General features: G+C 50.0%; 1 protein-coding gene across 1 annotated transcript in view; it reads left to right on the forward strand.

Annotated features, from left to right (window-relative positions):
- Positions 1–7707: 7707 nt before the first annotated feature.
- The window catches only part of NHSL2 (NHS like 2), a 195328-nt gene continuing 183334 nt past the window's right edge, over positions 7708–19701 (forward strand). The window contains exon 1 of the mRNA XM_019629572.1: positions 7708–8213. Within this exon, the coding sequence (XP_019485117.1) occupies positions 7934–8213 (280 nt within the window). The 5' untranslated portion in view covers positions 7708–7933. The remainder of the gene's footprint in view (positions 8214–19701) is intronic.

Here is a 19701-nt window from a genome sequence, read left to right on the forward strand (position 1 = left end):
GGTGCCCAAATCGGCCGTGGCTGTGTGCTCAGGAAACTTGGCCGGCGGGCCGCTGTAGCGGGTAGCCTGGGACTTGTCCCCCTTCATCAGCTCCGCCCCCACTCTGAGTCAATTCAAAGAAGAAGGAATCCCGATGGCCAGTGCACACCCCAAAAGATGCTCACCGTCACTGATCCCGGAGATGCGAACTAAAACCATAAACCAATGTTTGCACACGTCTGCAAGGGTCAAAGAGCGTAACCATTGTGTGTGTGGGGGGCGGGGGAGAGGTTAAGAGCAAACTCATGCTCCCACCCCCCTGCTGTGGGGGGAAGGAGGAGGGGAGGAGGAGGCGGCGTGGAGGACCCATTTGGGAGGGTGATTTGTCAGAATCCATGAAAAGCGACTTTTCATGGTGTCTAGGTGTCTGGCGCTCTTCCAAGCGCTGTAGGTAAATATAGGAACGCATCCTCAGGACAATCCTGGGATTGAAGTACCCGCGAATTACCGCCCTCTCACAGGTGAGGAGATGGGCACTGATAGGTTCAGCCACTGGCCCAAGGTCATTCGGCTTGTCGCCATCAGCGGCAGGACCGAAACCCGACAGTCCTGCCCCAGAACCCTTGCTTTGAGCTGAAAATCTTAAAACTGAAAAAGCATCCATTCCCTCTATGGCCAGGCAAGTCCACTGCCGAGTACATCGGGAGACACGCTGGTACGTGCAGTGTTATCAGGACACGGGCACAAGGATGTGGGAGATGAGAAAATGTCTAAATTCCCATCAGGAAGGAAACAGATGAAGGCAACGAACGTGGCACGCATGTGTCCAGTAGAGTCAAATGCCCGTGGTCAGAAGGAACGTGTGAGGCCGTGTTCACAGATTTCAAAAGCATCCCCGTGACCGCATATAGCAAGTTGCAGAACAATGGGGTTGCATACACATTTGTAAGTTTTAAAAGAGCTTATCAATCTGATACCATGTCTGAGAATACACATAGGTGTATGTTCCGACTTGTTTTAAAGGTCTGGAAGGTCGCACAGCCAACGCTCACCAGTGGTGGTGGCGGCTGCAGCGGTGGGGATAAGGCGCCAGCTGTCCCTCATATTTCCCTGAAACTACTGCTTCCCAGCTTCCGCGAGCTGAGCAGTCCTGCTATCTGGGGACTGGTCCCCCCCTTGGTCTCGACAAGGCCCTGGACTGTTAGAATTTCCCTGGCTTGCCACCCGATCTCTACTCCAGCAGCCCCCACCCCTACCCCCCATTCCTTCCATACCTTCTCCCTTCCTTTCCCGTTCATGCTCCTCTGTCTTCCCATCTGCTTTCCCTCCTGAATCCTACTCTGGCTGATCTGCAAGAGAGGCCTGGGGTGTCTGAGCATCTCTTGCCTGCGGGCACCCGAAGGCCCAATTTGCCTGGGTCTGACGGAGAAGGTTACCCAGCAGGGAGATTGGGGTGTACTCTAAATCTTCCATCCTCCTCCTCAAGCATGCCCCCCACATCCCTGCCTGTGTGTGGACAATGCCCTCTCCCACTTCTCCCACTGACTTTTAGAGTCAGGGTGTGCTATTTCAGACACACTAACATGGACAACGGAGGATACAGCAAAATCTGCTGTACCCACCACCATCCGAGGAAACAGCACCCATCCATCCAGTGGAAGCCTCCAGCATCCCTCTGGCCATTCCTGTTGCCTCCCTCCCTCAGGGCCTCCCTGTCTCCCCCTTAGAGAGAACCCCAGAACTTCTTCACTCTCTTCATCCCTGGGGTTCTCCCACTTCCTCTTCCCCTGCATTTTATAGGTCTCCAATAAAGTCACTGATCTCTGCTAGTCCCCCCACCCCCACCCCATGCTCACCAGGATCCGATATTGGTTTTGACTCGCCATCTTGGCCTGGGGTGGGGCCAGCATCAGAGGATTTGCTTGGCCTTCCCCCGCATGCTAGCTCTTACCCCACAGACCAGTGACCCCGTGTGTGTGTGTGTGTGTGTGTGTGTGTGTGTGATTGCCCCAACTGCCCAGTGTGTCACTTACAATTATCAACTTGCTGACAGGAGAAATGACCACTGTGTTGATCCAAGGACATGGTCAGCTCACTGTGAACTAGTCTCTATCCGCAGCTCCTTGTATTGCCAGGGCCTCACAAACCCCACTCGAAAAGCCCCCCCCCCACATCGTGACTTGGGGCCTCAGGGATCAACGCCACCCCAGACCCTGTGTCCAGTAGTCCTAGAAACGTCTGGGTCCTCGTCCAGCCAGCCCCAGTGTACAGTCACCTGAGCAACTGAGAAAGCTGCTGTGAACATTTGCATCCAGGTTTTTGGTGAACGTCAGTTTTCATTTCTCTTGGATAAATGTCTCGGGGTTAGCTTGCCAGAGCGAAGGGTAAGCCTAGTGGCTGGTTGGTTGGTTGGTTGGTTGGTTGGTTGGTTGGTTGGTTGGCAGGTAAGAGTATTTTTAACTTGACAAGAAATGTGCAAACTGTTTCTCAGAGTGTCTGTACCATTTTGCATTCTCCCCAAGAATGCATGAGCGTTCTAGTCGTCCTCCTTCTCTCTAGCACTTAGCATTGTCTGTTTTGTTTGGGTTTTAATTTTAGCCATGCTTACAGGTATGTTGTGGTATTTCACTGTGGCTTTGTGTTTCCGTAACGATGTGTGAGGTTGAAGATCTTCTCAACAGCTTACTGGCCGTCATCTTCGGTTGTCATCTTCAGCACGGTGTCTGTCCGTTTTTGTTTTGTTTTCCTCCTTATTCATTCGGTTGTTTGGTTTCCTACTATTGCATATTGAATGTTCTTTATCTCTTTTGGCTACAAGTCCTTTTACAGTAAGCGTGTTTTGCAAACAGCGTCTCCCAACCTGTGGCTTATGTTTTCATTTTCTGTTTCTCAAGAAACTGGTCCTTTTTATGGATGAGGAAACCTAGGCGCAGAGAGTGTGAGTAACCTGCCCAAGACACACAGCCAGCAGTGGCGCTGGGGACTTGAGTTCAGCTCAGTGGGTCTCCAAAGCCTGTGTCTGGCTGTGAGCACTGTGCCGTGCTGTATAACTTCCTAGTGTGGTGGGAGGGCTGACCACATGTCTAACCATAGTTGGGTGCCCGGTAAAGCTGAAACATCGGTTATCTAGGTTCAGTCTTTTTCCCTAATTAATCCAGAGCCCTGACCTGTCTAACAAGCCCCCTATTTAGTGTCGTAGATGTGGACATGGTCATTACTTGAATCCAGCCTTAACATCAAACATAGAGAAGACATGTCGCCATGTGGCGGGCATAGCCCATCCCAGGAAGATTAAGGACTTTTCCTTACTGCTTTAGGATTTTGGGGGCAGATAGGAGTTTGCAGGGGAGGGGTGGTGGTGGTTAGGTCAAGAGTAGGATAGTCCGGGAGTGGCCCAGTAGGATTTCTCCCCAGTAAAGCAAGCATGTTCAAATAAAATTACCCTTGAATGCAACATGTGACTGTTCCTAATTATAGTCTCATCCTAAGGAGGGGGGTGGGAGGGAGGACATGACAGTGAGGTGGGGTGGGGGAGGGACTGGTGGTGAAGGGGGATCCACAGAGGACCTGAGCATGAGAGACTGAAAATCTGTTCACATTCCACTGAACTCTCCCATAGTTTCTTTCAAAACACCGCAAGTCTTTTCTCGCAGTTTCAGCCTAGGCTCGGAGTCAGGGCCAAAGTTCAAACAACATCAAAGTTTATTTTTGAAATAAAGGTTTGTTTCCTCATGGAATTCTTGAAGGGTTTGCTCTGCCTCGTGTGTGCAGCACCGAGTCTGGGCTGAAAGGCATTTCTTTGAGGACCTTGAGCCATCGCGGGCTTGCACGCCTATTGCCCTAGGAGGTGATTGATGGCTGTGTTAGTGTGCAGTCCACCCCTGGAGGCCCCGCTCTGGGGCGCACGCACCCCGCCTCCTCTGGAAGACCCTGCCGCCTCAGGGGCAGAATCGCTGTCTCCTCCTTGTAGCACTGCTCCACTCCCTGCTCCCACTCCTTTCAGACTAGGCTTTGCTTACCATGGATTCCTGTCTCCATGCTTCATTGAACGGTGGGCTCTGTTCTCATTGGTTTGCTTTCTTTGGGCTACTTTCTTCCAGCCTGTCTGAGGAGAGAGTTTACTAGTGGTCTGAACTATAGAGCCAAGCCTTAATGCCAAAAAGGGCAAATGACATTTATAAAGCAGTCAAGGTAGTATTTGTGAATTCTTGTTCATTTCTCCTGGTACAGATACTTAGAACCAGGGAACAACAGATTGTTAGAGTAGGGGTTGAGCTGCAGCATTTTTATCCCTCAACTGGCTATGTGATTTTTTCATTCATAAGTAAAGCATCTTTATTGCGTCTCATGGCAAGAGAGTGTGGGGTAGCATGTATATTCTTACAACTTAATAAATCAATTGCTTATAGAGCAATGTCAAGGAGAAAATTGGCATCGCTGCTTGGCTGCCGCTGAGATGCTTACTATTTGGGCCTATTTGAGAGGTAGCAACAGGGAGGTGGCTTTGTTTTTGTTTTTTTTATTATTATTATTTTTTAGCTGAGCCATCCTAGCACCTGTTGGCAACTCAGCGGCTGCTCAGCTTAGGCTGGAGTCGAATCGCTGTTGCTCAGAGCTCAAACTCTTGAGCGAGCTCTTAACCAACTGAGCCACTCGGCGGGCCCCGAGGTGGCTTTGTTTTTCATCCTGAATTAGGACTGAGGGCTGGACTGGGAAGCTGGGTAGGTGACATGGTCCACTTTTGCGTGTCAGTTTTCATTTTGCAGTTGTGGAAACTGCTAGTTTGGAGGGGAAAAAATGGCATATCCTGGGTTACTTATTTATTCCTTGAAATTCAGTTTTTATTGAAATTCTAGGTTTGTAGCAGCTGCTAGTTATGCCAGACAGGAGATGGGTAGGGAAGCAGGGGCCTTGCTGGTCATGAGTTTTCAACTCTCCTGTTCCCCTCCAATTCCTGTGGCCACTTCTAGGCTAGCCCACATCCTATTCCACGGCTGGGCCCAGCTCAGGCTCACATTGCAACTCCCAGCACTGACAGATGGACTGCTACAGGCCTGGGGTCTGGGAGTTGGTGGGTGGGTAGCAAGCAGCCAGCATTTTCAGGTCTGGCATGGTTGTTAGGGGCCTCTCCTTCCTCCCCTTTTCACCTTCCCTCTCTCCTTCTGAATATGTAGTGTCAAGGTGTATAGGCAAATCAAAGCCAATGTTCAGTTCACGGAGGACTTTCTAGCTACTTGGCGCTGGTGATGTGGGTGCAGGTGCAGCATAGTGGCCATGCCCTCCACATCTGCATCCTCCCACTGCCTCCAGATGAAAAGTTCTCAGGCATCTCCTACCCTGCCTGAGGGAGTACCCTGCTTTAAAATCCACAATGACTCTGTTGCCCCTTTGGCCAAGTTAAATCCTTTAGTAAGGCTCTCTGCTGAGAAGCCAGCTTCATTTAGTTATTCATCAACATAACATTTTCTGAGTACCTACTGTGTGCCAGGTGCTGGCAAGACAGACATGGTTCCTGCCCTCATGGAGCAAACAGTCTAGGAGAGAGACAATATTATTCCAAACAAAATATTATTACTATTAAACAAAGACGATTGTGTGGATGTTGTGCTCGAGGATGATGTGGGAACATGGTACAGGACCCTTCCTCTTGGCTACTTGCCTGCCCCAGACAGCTTGGCTGGAGTGTGGTTCTTCTAGAACCTCAACTCTCCTGCCACAGACCAGAACCAGGCCCCGGTGCTGCTTCCCCAGAGGCTCTCTACATCCAGACCTGCCTCTTGCTTGAGGTCTCACCTTTCTTATTGGGAAGAGACAGGACATAAGAAGGAAGGGGAAAACTTGTATTCCCTTGACCTCTGCCACGGTACATGCAGTCCTGCTCTGGTCCTGGGGAGCGGGGGAGGAGCTGTGTTCTGAGATGGCCCCATCCCAGTCGCTGATGTTTCCTTGATGAAAGCCAGGGCCAGTGCATTGCTGAAGCTGGAGTGAGCAGACTCGGCTGGGGGGAAGGGCTTGGGGCCAAGGCTGATTTGCTTGGAGTTGAGCTTGTTATTATACAGCCCTGAAAGATCCATCAGCTTCAGGAATGAGAGTAGTGAGGGCAGCTCAGACACCAGGCCCTCAGGCAGCAAAGCACTGCCCGCACAGTCTCCTTCAATCTGCTCAGACTTCATTTCTTTTCCTCCGGAACAGAGATCAGCCTCAACAGCCCATAGGTCAAGGAAAAGTATCCCTGGAGAGTTCAGCCAAGTCCTTGCTTCTTGCTAGTTACTCTCTTGGCTCAGGTTTGAGCTTGCCAAGTAGAGAACTCTAGATCCTCATTCTGCAACTGGATTTTACAGTTCAGAGGAGGGGTTGTGTTTTGCCCATTGTTTATTCTTACTTTAATTAGAACTCAACTTTTCTAGTATCCATGGTCCAACAAGGAACATCGATTTACTGAAAAGAGTAATCAGATTACTCTTAACTAGTTGTAGAGCCTTCATTGAACTGCTTAAGGGACAATTCTCTAAACTTTAGAGAATTCCTTTAGAGTCTAAAGGAATGAATGAAAACAGGCCACATTCAGGCTCATTCGTGCAGACACAAATGTCCAATGCAAGGTATTTTACTAATAGATTGTAAGGGATTACAAGGATGTGAACATTTTTAGGAGGAAAGATGAGAGAATTAGCAGAAGGAAGAAATGGAACCACACCAAAGTCAGAGAAGTGGGTTAGAGGAGAATCGGATGGGAGCTCAGTGTGTTGAAATAAGTGTTCTGTGTGGAAACTCCCAAAGTACACAGGGACACACACACTCAGATTCTGGGGACATAAGTGTCCCCCTCTCTTCTACCTTCTAGAATGGACAGAAGTCAGGATGTGACCACAGGGCTACCAGCAGGGAAAACACAGCCTGGTCCCTGTATGACACCTCCCTCCCCTGCCCCCACAGGCATCCTAGGCGCCCAGGGTGCCAGGCTCTGGGCTCTCCATCTGAACTGAGTGTAGTGCTTCTGAAAATGGGTTTGTTTTCATTCATTCCAGAGCATTGACTGCAGTTCAGGCACTGTGGAACTCCCCAGACACACTGCCCTCCTGAGTAGTGGAGTAAGATATTCGGTTCTTTCTCCCTCATTTCCAAGCTCCTGGGCACTAGAAGGCTGCACTCAGCCTAGTCTAGCCTGTGTGTGTCACCGAGTACACGTTGTGGCAAGAAAGCTGGATGAATGAAGTCACACTATTTGGCTGGTCTCCGGTGTGCTCAAATTTTTATTATTTATGAAGAAAAAGTGTAAGTAAAATAACGAAGCACAAAACAACTTGAGCATCAGTCCTGGGATTGAAGCTCCGCGGGAGGACGCGGGCACACGTACCGCACCGAACACGACACACACACACAGCCCACTCACACAGCCATTCCTTCTCTCACGCTCCAGCTCGCTCTTTTTTCTCCCACTTCCCTTTCCCTCCTCTCCCGGATCAAGCGTTAATCTGCGAATCTCTGACCGAAAAAAAAAAAGAAAGAAAAGAAAAGAAAGAAAGAAGAAAGAAAGAAAGGAAGGAAGGAAGGAAGGAAGGAAGGAAGGAAGGAAGGAAGAAAGAAAGAAAGAAAGAAAGAAAGAAAGAAAGAAAGAAAGAAAGAAAGAGAAAAAAGAAAGAAAGAAGGTGGGTGGGGGGATCCCGAAGTAGCGGAGTGAGGGAGGAGGAGGTGGAGAGAGGCGGGGAGGAGGAGGAGCCCAGCGAACCGGAGTCAGAGGGACTGGTGGTTCGGGCGAGAGTGCAGCCCCGGGGGGAGCCGGCGCTCCAGGCTGGAGACCCGTCAGCCGGTCCCCCGCCCCCGCCCAGCGTCTCCGGCGCCCGCCCCTCGCCGCCCGCGCCCAGGGCTACTGCTCAGGGGCGCTCGGGCCAGGGGCGTCGCTCGGGGCGAGCCAGCCACGCCACCAGGCGGGTCTGCCGCGCCCGCGCCCGGGATGCCGTTCTACAGGCGCACGGTGGTGCCCCAGCGCCTGTGCCCGCGAAACCCGCGGCAGCCGCTGGCGGAGCTCCGCGACGTAAGCCACCTGGCCGCGCTCAGCCTGCTCCGGCAGCTCGCCGACCTCTGCGGCCACTCGCTGGCTCTGATCGAGGACCTCGAGGGACACCTGCTGGCCCTGGGGCGCCGCACCGACAGCCTGGTCCGGCGCACCGCGCGCCTCCGCCGCCGCCTTCCCAGCCGCCTGCTCGGCCCGGAGGAGGACGAGGACGAGCTAGGTAACCGCGCCCCGGCGGCTCGCGGCCCCGCGTCTACCCCGCCTCTGGGGGCGCCAGTGGGCCCACTCAGCGCCCTCCCTCCCCTCCCCTGCTGTCCCTTCCCAGGAAGCAAGGGGATCCCGTCTCCCTGACTCCCCACCCACCACTTTCCCGCTGGGATCCCCTGCACCCTGACTGGCCGCTCAGTCCTCAGTGGCCCGTGCCCTCGGGTTTGGTGGCCGCCCCCTGGGGAACCCAGGGAGGTAGGCGGGGTGGGGGTGGGGGTGGGGCGGACCCACAGGGTCCCTGGGAGCCACTAGGTCCCGGACAGCTTCAGCGCCGGCCCCAGGCCCGAGGCGTCTTCTCATCTTCGCGGCGTCGGGAACCAAATGGCCGTGCTGCTGGCATCTTTGCTCTGGTGCAGGAGCTCGGCCCCTTGGGAAAGCTCGTCCCGGCCGCCCGCCCCCTATGCGGCCGCAGGAGCCTGGCCGAGGTGCCTACTGGCTTTAAACCTGTGCAAGTTCGCGCGGGAGTGTGATCGTGGCTCGCACTCTGAGGCGTGTCTGAGCGCCCTCCCGCCTGCTTCTCCCCACGCGTTTGTGCCACTGCACCAGGGGTGGCCCGTGGAGGGTCGGGGGAAGAGGGACTGCCCCCCCTCTCCTTCGCTGATCTCCTACCCTTAGGGTCTGGCTACACAGATTTGCTTGAGAGAACCGTTTAAAGTAACTGTCATCAGTGTCATGATTCTTATAGGAATCAGCCATGCCTGAGAAACTAGTGGTTCCCCGGCCGAGTACGCAGGACCAGTGAGAGGGTAGGAGGGCAAGGCAAGCCCTTGTCCTTTGCCACCTTCGACCCCAACACTACATAGGGAACGCTCTCCCGTGTCAATGCAGTGGTCCCTTAGACTGTGGGCCTTTTGCTGGAAGCAAGGTGACTGAATGTGCTGGAAATGCTGGCCACAGCTGGGGCATGCCAGGCACCAGAGCCAGTTGGCGCTACCAGAAAGTTAGGGGAGAGGAGCGGTGCGGCCAGAAAGTTTCAAATGGGGGCAGAAGATGGCTGCTGGCTGACTGAAGTGCAAGCCTCCAGCTGCCTTGGGAAAGACTTGCCTGGGTCAGCCCCCCTCCATGGAGACCCCACCTTGCCCCTGCCCCTTCCAGCAGGAGAGGAGGCAGAGGCCCTGGCAAGCCTCTTGAAGGAGTGTGGCCTCTGAGGTACATGGTGAAGGGCACTGGTGGAGAAAACTGAGCTGGGTCCTGTGGGGAAGGGAAGGTGGAAAGTACAGATGACTGTCAGATGGAATGTGGACATGGGACCAGAAACCTCTGTATGGCAGGGGACCAGGAGAGCTGGGGCCCGAGGGTCTGCACAGTTCTCAGTTAACAAAGAGGGTAAGAAGGTCATTGTTGATTTTTTTTTCTGGGGGTCCTCTGACTACCGGGATTAGCCTGGGAGAAACTTAATAAGTCAGCTTGGGGAGTAGTTTTCAGAGTCCCCACGGCTTGCAGAGAGCCACCTACTGAGTTCAGCAGGATAAGTTAAGGACAAGGAGGAGGCTGTGTGCTTCCAACTTGAACCTTTCTGCCGGCTAATTGGAAAGCCCTTTGAAGGTGGGGGAAGGCCTGGCTTCACCCAGTCACCTTGGCACCTAACCCTTTCCAGTGATCTGCTGGGCTAGAGATGGCTTTATGCAATGGATGTCTTTTAAGGGAAGGGAGCGATTCTTAGGATAAATTGCATTGGTTTGGCTTCTTTGAAGTTTGCAAGAGTTGGAATGGCCATCTCTCATCTTTGGTGTGGCCACTTGCCTTTGAGAATGTGCTTGTCCCTTGGCTCAGAGGCACTGAGGAGCCTGCTGATCAATGGGACACAGCTACCTTAGTCGGCAGGAAGGTCTGTTCTTCCATTTCCTAGTCTAATGTCCTACTTTAGACCCCCCTGGATGTTGCCCCTGCACACTTTCCCTTCAGGAGCTTTGATTGTGTAGCACTTAAATGAGGCCTTCTCAGCAATGGTCTGAGCACAAATGCTAATGCAAAGATACTTGGGAAGCATAATCAGTGCACTATCTGGCCACCCCCTTGTCGCTCAGGCATACGCTTCAACAAGGGGTTCAGCAGGCTGTATATTATATTCAACCTTAAATAAATATCCTTTATTCTTTTTATTTATTTTGTTTACCGTTGGCAGGTCTTGCTCTGTTTTCTTCGCTGTGTCTTTTCCTCCTAGCACTGCTACTTCTTTACACACCGTTTTCCTGATGGTCAACACTTCCAGTCAGCATTTTGCCCTATATATCCTCTCGCTGGCTCGATTGCCCCCAAATTCTTTCTGTACCTGCTTCTTCGATCCTGGGGGCAGGAAAGACCTAGAAGGAGGGAAGAATGTTTGGAAGCAACATTGCCGGAGTGAATGACACCTGACAGGCCAGCAGCTTGTAGCCTCCCTGCAGGGACAGGTTGGTTGCCACCCACATGCTGAGTAATGGCAAGTCAAGCTGGCCCGTAGCCTTGAGGCTTGTGGAGACCAGACTGCAGGCTGGCCGTGGGCCCTGGGAGGCAGAGCGGGAGGACAGGGAGAGCAACAGAGAAAAAGTTGATGCTAAAGGAGTCCAAAGTGCTCCTCTACACAATCAGGGATCATGCCCCCACCATCTTCAAGGTCACAAGGGTGGGACTTGGGCCGGGCTGGTTGCCTGGCAACATCCTCTCCTCCACTGAAGGCTGTTCTCTGGTAACTTGAACCCCTTTGAGACTCCCCTAGAAACTCTTGTAACTAGTGTGGGGTGGGGAATGGGGGTTGGAAGGAGGGGAGGGCTTGCTACAGGACCACACTCGGCTCCTCTGGCTATGGATCCGTGGCTGCTTCCAAACCCTTGGCATGGCCCTTCCTATCACTTGACTTTTTCCTCACCTCTAGCTTTGCGTATGACCTGTTTTATTGTATTCGTGTCCTATACCCTTTGGTCTTCATCTCAAAATGGCATGGTCAAAGCCACCGGGAAATGGCTCCCGGCCTGCCACCATATGCTGAGTCAATCCAAGCTTTCCAGTTCCTCCCTCAGAGATCTATTTAATGTTTGTTGGTACTTAGATGATAATTACAAAAGCAATCAGACCACTGGCTTAGGGGTATAATATCTCCTGTGTGAGCAAGGAAGTCACTGAAGCACTAGACAACTCTAGGCATGTTTAATAGCACTGGGGAGCTATCATGTTTCACTAGCCCATGGACGTGCTGCGGGAAAGATGCTCTGTTCCTCTTGCGATCACTGTCTTGAATACAGCCAGTTGGGCTGATGGTGAAAACTCCCTCTTCATCTTTATGTAAAATTCCTACGTCTTGATTTCCCAACTTTGTGGCAACTCTGGCTCCAAATCATAAAGGACAGCTGGCCTATTTATGTATAAATCATAATTCCAGTGAAAGGGGAGACTATTGTACATCTATATGGACATAAAAATTCAAAGCTTCACCTACAGACTGCAGCCAGTTTACCATTAGATGAGATGTCATAGACCCTAAACCTGACTGTCATTGCTACTGAGGAGGGGACATGGCCTGCTTGAGTTGGATGGAGTGGGGGAGCTTTGGGGACTTGGAACGGGCACTCTGCCAGGGCTCACTTTGTCTCTGTCCTACCTTTCTTCCCCAGAGACCCTTGGGACAGTTGCTTGACTGAGTGGGGAGGAGGAGCAGGTGCATTTTTTTTTAATGCCATGAAATTCCTGCTCTGCTTCATGGTATTTCCATGTGTTGAAAACATCTTTCCTGGAAATTTGGGCATCAAAATGTCCACTAGAATTTCCTCCGCCTTAGAAACAAGAAATTTAATCTTCTCCTTTTTTTTTAGACACATGGACAGCTAAAGCGATAAAAGCATCAGGATGATGGAATAGTAGATTAATAGGAGAAGACTCACGTTATGGCTCTTGGGCTCAACTTTGACCATTATGAAGTTGATTAGGTATCAGGAGGAGAGTGATGAATTTGTGTCATCTGTCCCTGTATTTCTCTGGCTTGGGTGGAGTCAGTTTATACTATGTGGCCCCACAGATTTTGGTCACTAACCATTATGGGCATTATAACACTTGGCTACTGAGGCCCAGAAAAGGGAAGGGACTTGTCCAAAGCCACCCAGCTGGATCAAGACCTGCAGTAGCCCTAAGTGCTGAAAAGATTACAGTGCCTCTCCATAGGTAATTCCAAATGAAAGCAATGCTAAATCTTCCAATAAAATGTTGTTATTTTGAAATTCCTCAAAGCTCCACATGTATGTTGAAATTAAAATGACTTGCATTAGATTCTTTCATTCTATCTCTTTTGTACTCCTCTTGTTGGTGGCCTAGGTATGTACTTAATATGCTTACTGGGGAATGTGACACTGGCTAGGTGACATAGCAGGTCGGTGACAGGAGACCTTGATCTAGAAGCCAGGCCTTCTGACATCTAAGGTGGTGCTCTGCCGTCTGCAGTGATGCGTAGTTCAAAGTCAGTTGTTCATGGAGAGGCCCTGTCCTGGAATTTATCCAGAAGGAGGAATGACTCCCACTACCGCTGGGAGGTAAGGGATGCTCTAAAGAATAGGTCCCATATGGTTTCTATAGTTGGGATATCAAGGGTAAGTTGGAGGTGGAGAGGTGGAAGGAAGTTCAAGTTTGCATCATGCACACAATAGATGTGAGGCAGCAGGTTCCCTTCCTAAAACAAAACAGTCTCCTTTAAGCTTTGAGTGGGAAGTAGTTTTGGAAAAAGAATCTTCAGGTGGGAAGGGGTGGCTAGGCCCTGACCCTGACACTGTCCTCTGAAGGCTACCTTTCCACTGGGGTCTTTTCACTCGTGATCCTTCTGTCTGTCATCTTTATACCTACTAGTCTGCCTTATAGCTTTTAATGCAGTTGTGGACACTCCTTGTCATGTAACCACACCCTGACCATTTTCTGATGTTGTAGCAGAGCGTGGTTGGCATTTCCAGAGGTGCTTTTATTTAAAAACAAAGGGGATTGAGAAAGTAAAATTAATAGCAAAAATGCATTTAGCATACACATTTCCAAAGCATGGATTTATTATTCTTCAAAGCTTAAGTGGCTTAACAGGCTTACAAGCTTTGCTATTCTATATACCCTTTCTGAGGGCCTCAAATCACCTTTTCCTCATATCATGACTTTCTCACCTTGAAGAGAGGGCACAACTTTGTGTGGACTCTGCCCCCTTCCTCTCTCCCCCTTGTGCTGGGTGCTGGAGACCCAGAGATACATCAAACACAGTGTCTCCCTGCAAAGGGCTCCCAGTCTGCAGTGCAGTTGCCATCTCACTTCCCATCACCTTGGCACCTGGTACCTGGACATCAGCTTTCCTCCTTCTCTAGTGGGGAAGAGCTGATAACCAGGACCAGGACCCCGGTTCACACCCCAGAAGACTTTCCATTCAATCTGGTTTGGGGTCTAAGGACAGCATTGGGACTTTTAGAATCACCTGTGTAGAAACAAATATAAAAATCAGTGACAGAGTGCTACTATGAATTTGGCCATGTGCTTACATGAATTTGTAGATTTGCAATTGATGACCTTATATTCACACATAGGCAGAGTAGTGCTTATTCAATAGACGGACCATGCTTGGTGGGGCTGCAAACTCAGGGATTTCTTGTGATAGCTCCATAGTTTCTAGAGCCTTCTACCTTCAGGCAGGAACCAGTGGCCTAACCTTTGCAGCATTCCACGATTCCATTTAGATAAGCCCTCAGTGAAGTTTTCAAGTTAGAGTGCACAGGATGGCAATATCTTAACAGGGGAGGCTATGTTAATATGCCACAAACAGGAGGCATATTGACTAAGTGTTTGCATGAGCAGGCTTGCGACAAGATGCTGTGTGTGTGAGGTAGTGGGTCTGATCGTGCACAGTACAACTAGGTCGGTCCTTTAACCTGGGAGGTTTGAGCTGTCGGGTGGCTCTGTCCCTGCCTCCTGCCCTCCTCCCTGTCCTCCCTCTCTCTTTCTGAAATGTAAGCTCCTCCATGGAATGGAAGCTTCTTGAGGGCCAAGATCTTCATCTGTATCTCCAGCCCCTAACAGTGCTTGGCACCTAACAGACACTTAGGAAATACTAAATTTGATTCCTCTCTTCTTTCCAACCATCACACATTTGTTGAGCACCTGACTCTGGGTCCGGTCTTGTGCTGGGTCTGGGGATATGGAGCTAAGCCAGAATGCAGCCCCACAGTCCAGTGCGGAGAGCATCCAGTCATCATACTGCTGTGGAGGGCAAACCTGGGGGGCAAAGGGAAGGCAGACGAGCTGCACCTGATTCGCCCGGAGGCTTGGCAAAGTTTCTAGGAGGATGGGATGTGTGAATTCTGCAGGATGACGTGGAGCCCGCCAATTGAAGCAAGAGGGGGAGGGAATTCCTGGCTCAGGACGTAGCCTGTGCAAGGCCTGGATATGTGAGAGGGCTAGTGTGGGGGAGGAACTAAGTCAAGTGATTCAGGAGAGGCTGCAAGGCGCCTCCTGACTCCGAATGAGCCCTAAGGGTGGACGTGGGGTGTGGAGGCCCTTACATCCTGTTTGCTGGCCAAGGAGCTGGATACTGGATGGTCTAGGGAAGGCTAAAATGAAGTTGTAGTAGTCACTGCAGATTTTCTTGATCTGCATTCAAGTTTTCATCATCCTTGGGCAGATGAGATCGGGTGACCTCGGCCCATCCATGCTTTGCAGGGCCAGGCCAGGAGCTGCTCCAAGCTCCAGTGAGAAAGACAGAGCGAGAGAGAGAGCAAGAGTGTACCTGCCTGTACGTCCCTGGCTGTGTGTGTCCAGTTGTACTCCAAAGCGAAATATATGATTTATGCCCCTACTGTTTGGTGAGTAGGGACATTTGAGGTTTGACTGTCTCATTTATTTTTTTCTTTCTACGTAGCATAGATTCTTAAGAATGGTCTGTAATTCATCTAGGGGAAAATCAGAAAAAAAGATACATTTTTTTCCTTTGGAAAACAAACTCAAAGAAGAGATGAGTTTTAAAAAATGATTCAGCTGTTTTCATTTTAACTGAAATCATTGCTTCTGAGAACAGTGTAATTAACTGCCTGGCAATTTGTAGTCTGATTCTCAGGATGTGCAAAATAGTCAAACTCGTATTCTCCTTACCAGCTAGCAGAACCTGAGGGGAGTGAGAGCCCCTTCGTCACCAGGCCTGGGCTCTCTCTGCTCTTGCAGGAGGTCATGCATCACAGTTGTCAGCAAGTCAAATGGTGTTATATACTCTTGTCCCCCGTGACCCAAGAATTCCACTTCCAGGACCTCCTGCTAAAGAAATAATCAGATATCGTGGGGAAAATGTTTAACGGTGCTCACTGCATGTTTGCTTAATTATATTAATAGAAAAAAAGAAAATTACTTAAACATTCATTAATAGGGGCATGATTATATACATTTTGACAGGGCTATGTGATAGAATACTATACAGCTGAGAAAAATCATGCTGGAAACAAATATATAAGGATACATGGAAATGAATAAAATAATGCGAAGTGGAAAACCAGAGTATGAAATTGCATATAAATAAAGCACACACATAAAAAAAAAACTGGAGGGGTATATGCCAAAATGGTAATTCCCGTTGTCTGCCTCGCATCTCTGAGCTGCAGTCCCCATCTGTAAAATGGGGTTAAACGCTATCCGCTTCAGAAGGTTGTTGCCAGGATGCAAAATAATGCATGTAGAATAGTCACTAAGTACAAAGAACATGAAATTCCACGAAGCCTCCTGAAACCCCTAGAGGAGGGTACTGTAAAGATGAAGTTAGAATGTTTCCTAGACAGCTCCGACTTGCAGCCATTCTTCCCTTGTCCAGAATATGTAAAGAATGCCTGTGAGCCCGTGAGGAGCAGCATCTAGCTTTCAAGGCTGTCAGCTCATCTCTCCCAACCCCGGGATTTTCCTTTCCTTTGACCCCTCCCTTCATTGTCCCCCACTGACATCTGTTCGCTGCCTTGCCAAGCGAGGGGGAAAACATTCTTTGGAACTGAAGCCGAGGCACCACCGAGAGTCCTGGCAGCTATGAGATGTTTATTGTCACAGGGAATATGTGGTCCTGGCTGACCACAGCACCCGCCAGGCTGGGACGCCAAGGAGGGCCTTTAATGAAGCAGCCGGGGACGGATGCAGGCCGCACAGCTAGGCAGCATCCCCTGCCTTTGGGCAGCTCCCTTGTCCAAGTGTCCTGCTGGCTCTCTGTTCACCTCTTCCCTCGGCTTGTCTGCGTGTCTCCTGGCTGGAATCAAGGCTTTTACAGACCTAGCTTGGTTTATGGGTGAAAAAACCACCTCCATCTCAGGAAACTTATGGCCTAAGGTTGTCTCCATGACGTATTTGGCAGCTTGCCTGAGGGTCCAACAGGCCTAACCCTCACCCGCAGGGATGTGGAGCGAGGAAGCCCTTATGTCAACAACCAGGCAGCCTCAAGGTCATGGGAACACCTTGGTGGTGTCTATAATACGCAATTCAGTTATCTCCCAGGGTAAGATCCTTCACACAGCTTGTCTGATTGCATTTTTCTTTTTTTTAATTCAGCCAAAAACATAGACCCTGGGTGCAAATCCGAATTACTGGGAGAGCTTTAAAAAATTACTAATGCTGTAGCCCCACCGCATTCCAACAAAACCAGAATTTCTGGGGGATGAGGCCCAGGGATCAGGATTTTTAAAAGATCACCAGGTGGCTCTAATGTGCAGCCAGGGTTGAGAACCACTGTGAAGGTATAGATGGTTAAAGCTGGAAGAGAGCAGTTCAGAGTTCCCCAAATGTATTTGACCACATGATCCTTGAAAAATTATAATATCTTTGGGCCGGCCGAGTGGCGCGATGGTTAAGAACTGGCTTGGGACACCAGAGGGCCCCGGTTCGGATCCCACATATGAGGGCCAGTGACGCTGCCCTCTACAGCTAAGATGCTGAACAACAGCTCGACCTGGAGCTGGGCTGCCATGAGTCGCTGGCGAAGGCGTAGGCTGCAGTCCCTGTGGCAGTGGATTGCCATGGGCTACCGTGTGTGGCCAGCAGCCAGCGTGAGCGGCCAGCAGCCGCAGTGAGCGGCCGTCCAGAAGCCGGCGACTGATCTGCCTCGCCTGGGAAGAGCGCAATGATGGTGCCAACTTGGGCCAGTGAAGCAACATCCTCCACAACTAGACTGAAGAACAAAATGACAGCAATTTGTCTGTTCCCCTTCCCCCAATTCCCCAGCACTGTTCCTATCCCCCCAATTCCCCAATAAAAAAGTGTGTATGCATTAAAAAAATTATAATATCTTTGTGGATAATGTTCATGAACTATAATGCAGGCTTAGATTAAAGTGACAAGAAATGGTTTCACAGACGAATTAATTGTAAGCCACAGTAGTACCAAGTTAGATACTATACTTTTTATAAGAGAACAAAGGAAATTACAAAAGTGAAGCCACTTTATTTTATTAACAAAAAGAATACATATATGTTAGGGTAAAGTAAAGCATCTTTTATTTTACAGTTTTGGTTATAAGATGTCATGAAAAACCAATAACATTTCAATAAGACCAATATTTTTGTTTTCTTATGTTGTAGCCACTTAGTGTCACACATGGTGTTCCTGGCTTGGATCCCTACATCAGGTCAACCTCAACTTCATTCTCTTTGCAAGAGAGTATAAAGATTCCCTGTGCATGGGGGTTGCTGGAGTGAAGGGAGGAGGAAAGACAGTTCCAGTTGGTGATATGTCGTGTTCCAAATCAGGCTATGCCAGAAATCACAAGTAGAAGTTGGAACGGTTGCCTGGGAAGCAGCATCTAGATCGGACCCCATGCTTTCCCACATTCTCTGACATGCAGGTAGATTACTGTCTTAGGAATAGTGAGAGCAGCTGTGCAGATGCATTTGTTGTTTTTAAAACCCATATCTACTTTAGTAAATGCAGTTTAGAAGAAAAAATACTTATCTTTTCCTTTTATCCCCTTCAAGATCCCAATACAAATAGAGTTTTAGAATGCAGCTCTAAGCCAACAGCTGCCGAGTGAAAGGAAGGAGACTGGGTCCGGAGGCCTCTCCGGGGTGGGAGGCCACACTGACTTCAGGTGCTGAACCTCTCCTGTGGCCATTTTGGGGTCCTGAGGCATCCACTTAGGTGACCTTATCAGCAGCCCCTGAGAAATGCTGGTGTTGTTAGAGAGTGGGCCCTTCTCGGTGCAAAGTCCAGGTCCTTGGCAACTCGAGCAAAGAACTGAACGAGATGCCGGAGTAAAGTAACTGGAAGAGTAGTATATTCGAAGAGATAGTACTTTTCAAAGAAGTAGAAGTAGGCCTGAGCAGTAGAGAATGGCACAAGGGCCCATTATTAGAAGAGAAATTACATTCCAAAGAGTTTGGAGTGGGCCATGTGCAAAGGCGAGGCTCAAAAGGCTCAAAAAAAGGGAAGAAGGGGTTCAAAAACGGAAGAAGCGGTCAAAAAGAGCAGGGCGGACTTCCCAGGACTTGGAGTTTTTATCCCCTTTCTCTAGAATGGGATGTTCCCCTCTGGGCGTGGGACCACTTGATTGGCACCTGTGATTGACAAGAGGTACCGCACAGGTGCGAGTGACTGGTCTGATCTCATTGGGTATTTTGTGCCCATTTGTTTTCCCCGCAGGGGTAGGTAATTACAATACAAAGGGGAGTTTTGGGTGGAGAGGGGATGTCCTCTTGGCGGTCCCACTCTGTGGGAATGCAGAGACCCAATGCCTGCCTCTAACTGCCTGCCTTGTTTTCCCCTTGAGAGACGTGATCCCCATAAAATCTCTATGGGAAGCTGAGGGACAGGAGGTCTCTTCTTCTGTAGCTGCTTCCTGCTGGGCAGGGTCGCAGAGCTGTCCCTGCCTGTTGGGGGATTCACAGAACTCTCACCTTAGCTGATCTCAGATGAGAGGAAGGGGTCTCGCGCTCCCCCTGGAAGACCGTGTTGGCGTCATTGGTTGTGACTGACAATCTTGTTGGGGTGTCCTCTGTATCCCCAAGGCCCCTGAATGAGGAAAAATAGATTCTAATTAATAAATCTGGTAGCTCTCATGAATGGCCTGGGAGATATTAGGAAGTCACAGGCTTTCAAGTTGTTATCTGAAGCAAGGGTAGGAGACTTCTATTGTGTAGGATTCAGAAACTGATTTACAAAGCCATCAAGAAGCAGGAACAATCTTTAGCCTAGGATTCACAGACTGATGAGAAGAGTAATCAAAGCCAAGAGCTAAGGAACTAAAGAACTAGGGAGACTTACCATTTCTTTTTTTTTTGTTTTATTTGTTAAAGATTTTTATTGAGGGATTAGGGGGATGGGAACAGTGCTGGGGAATTGGGGGAAGGGGAATACACAAGTTGCTGTCCTTTTGTTCTTCAGTCTACTTGTGGAGGACGTTGCTTCACTGGCCCAAGTTGGCACCATCACTGCGCTCTTCCCGGGCGAGACAGATCAGATGCCGGCTTCTGGACGGCCGCTCACTGCGGCTGCTGGCC

This window comes from Hipposideros armiger, unplaced genomic scaffold (assembly GCF_001890085.2).
Source record: "Hipposideros armiger isolate ML-2016 unplaced genomic scaffold, ASM189008v1 scaffold_861, whole genome shotgun sequence".
NCBI classification, from domain to species: Eukaryota; Metazoa; Chordata; class Mammalia; order Chiroptera; family Hipposideridae; genus Hipposideros; species Hipposideros armiger.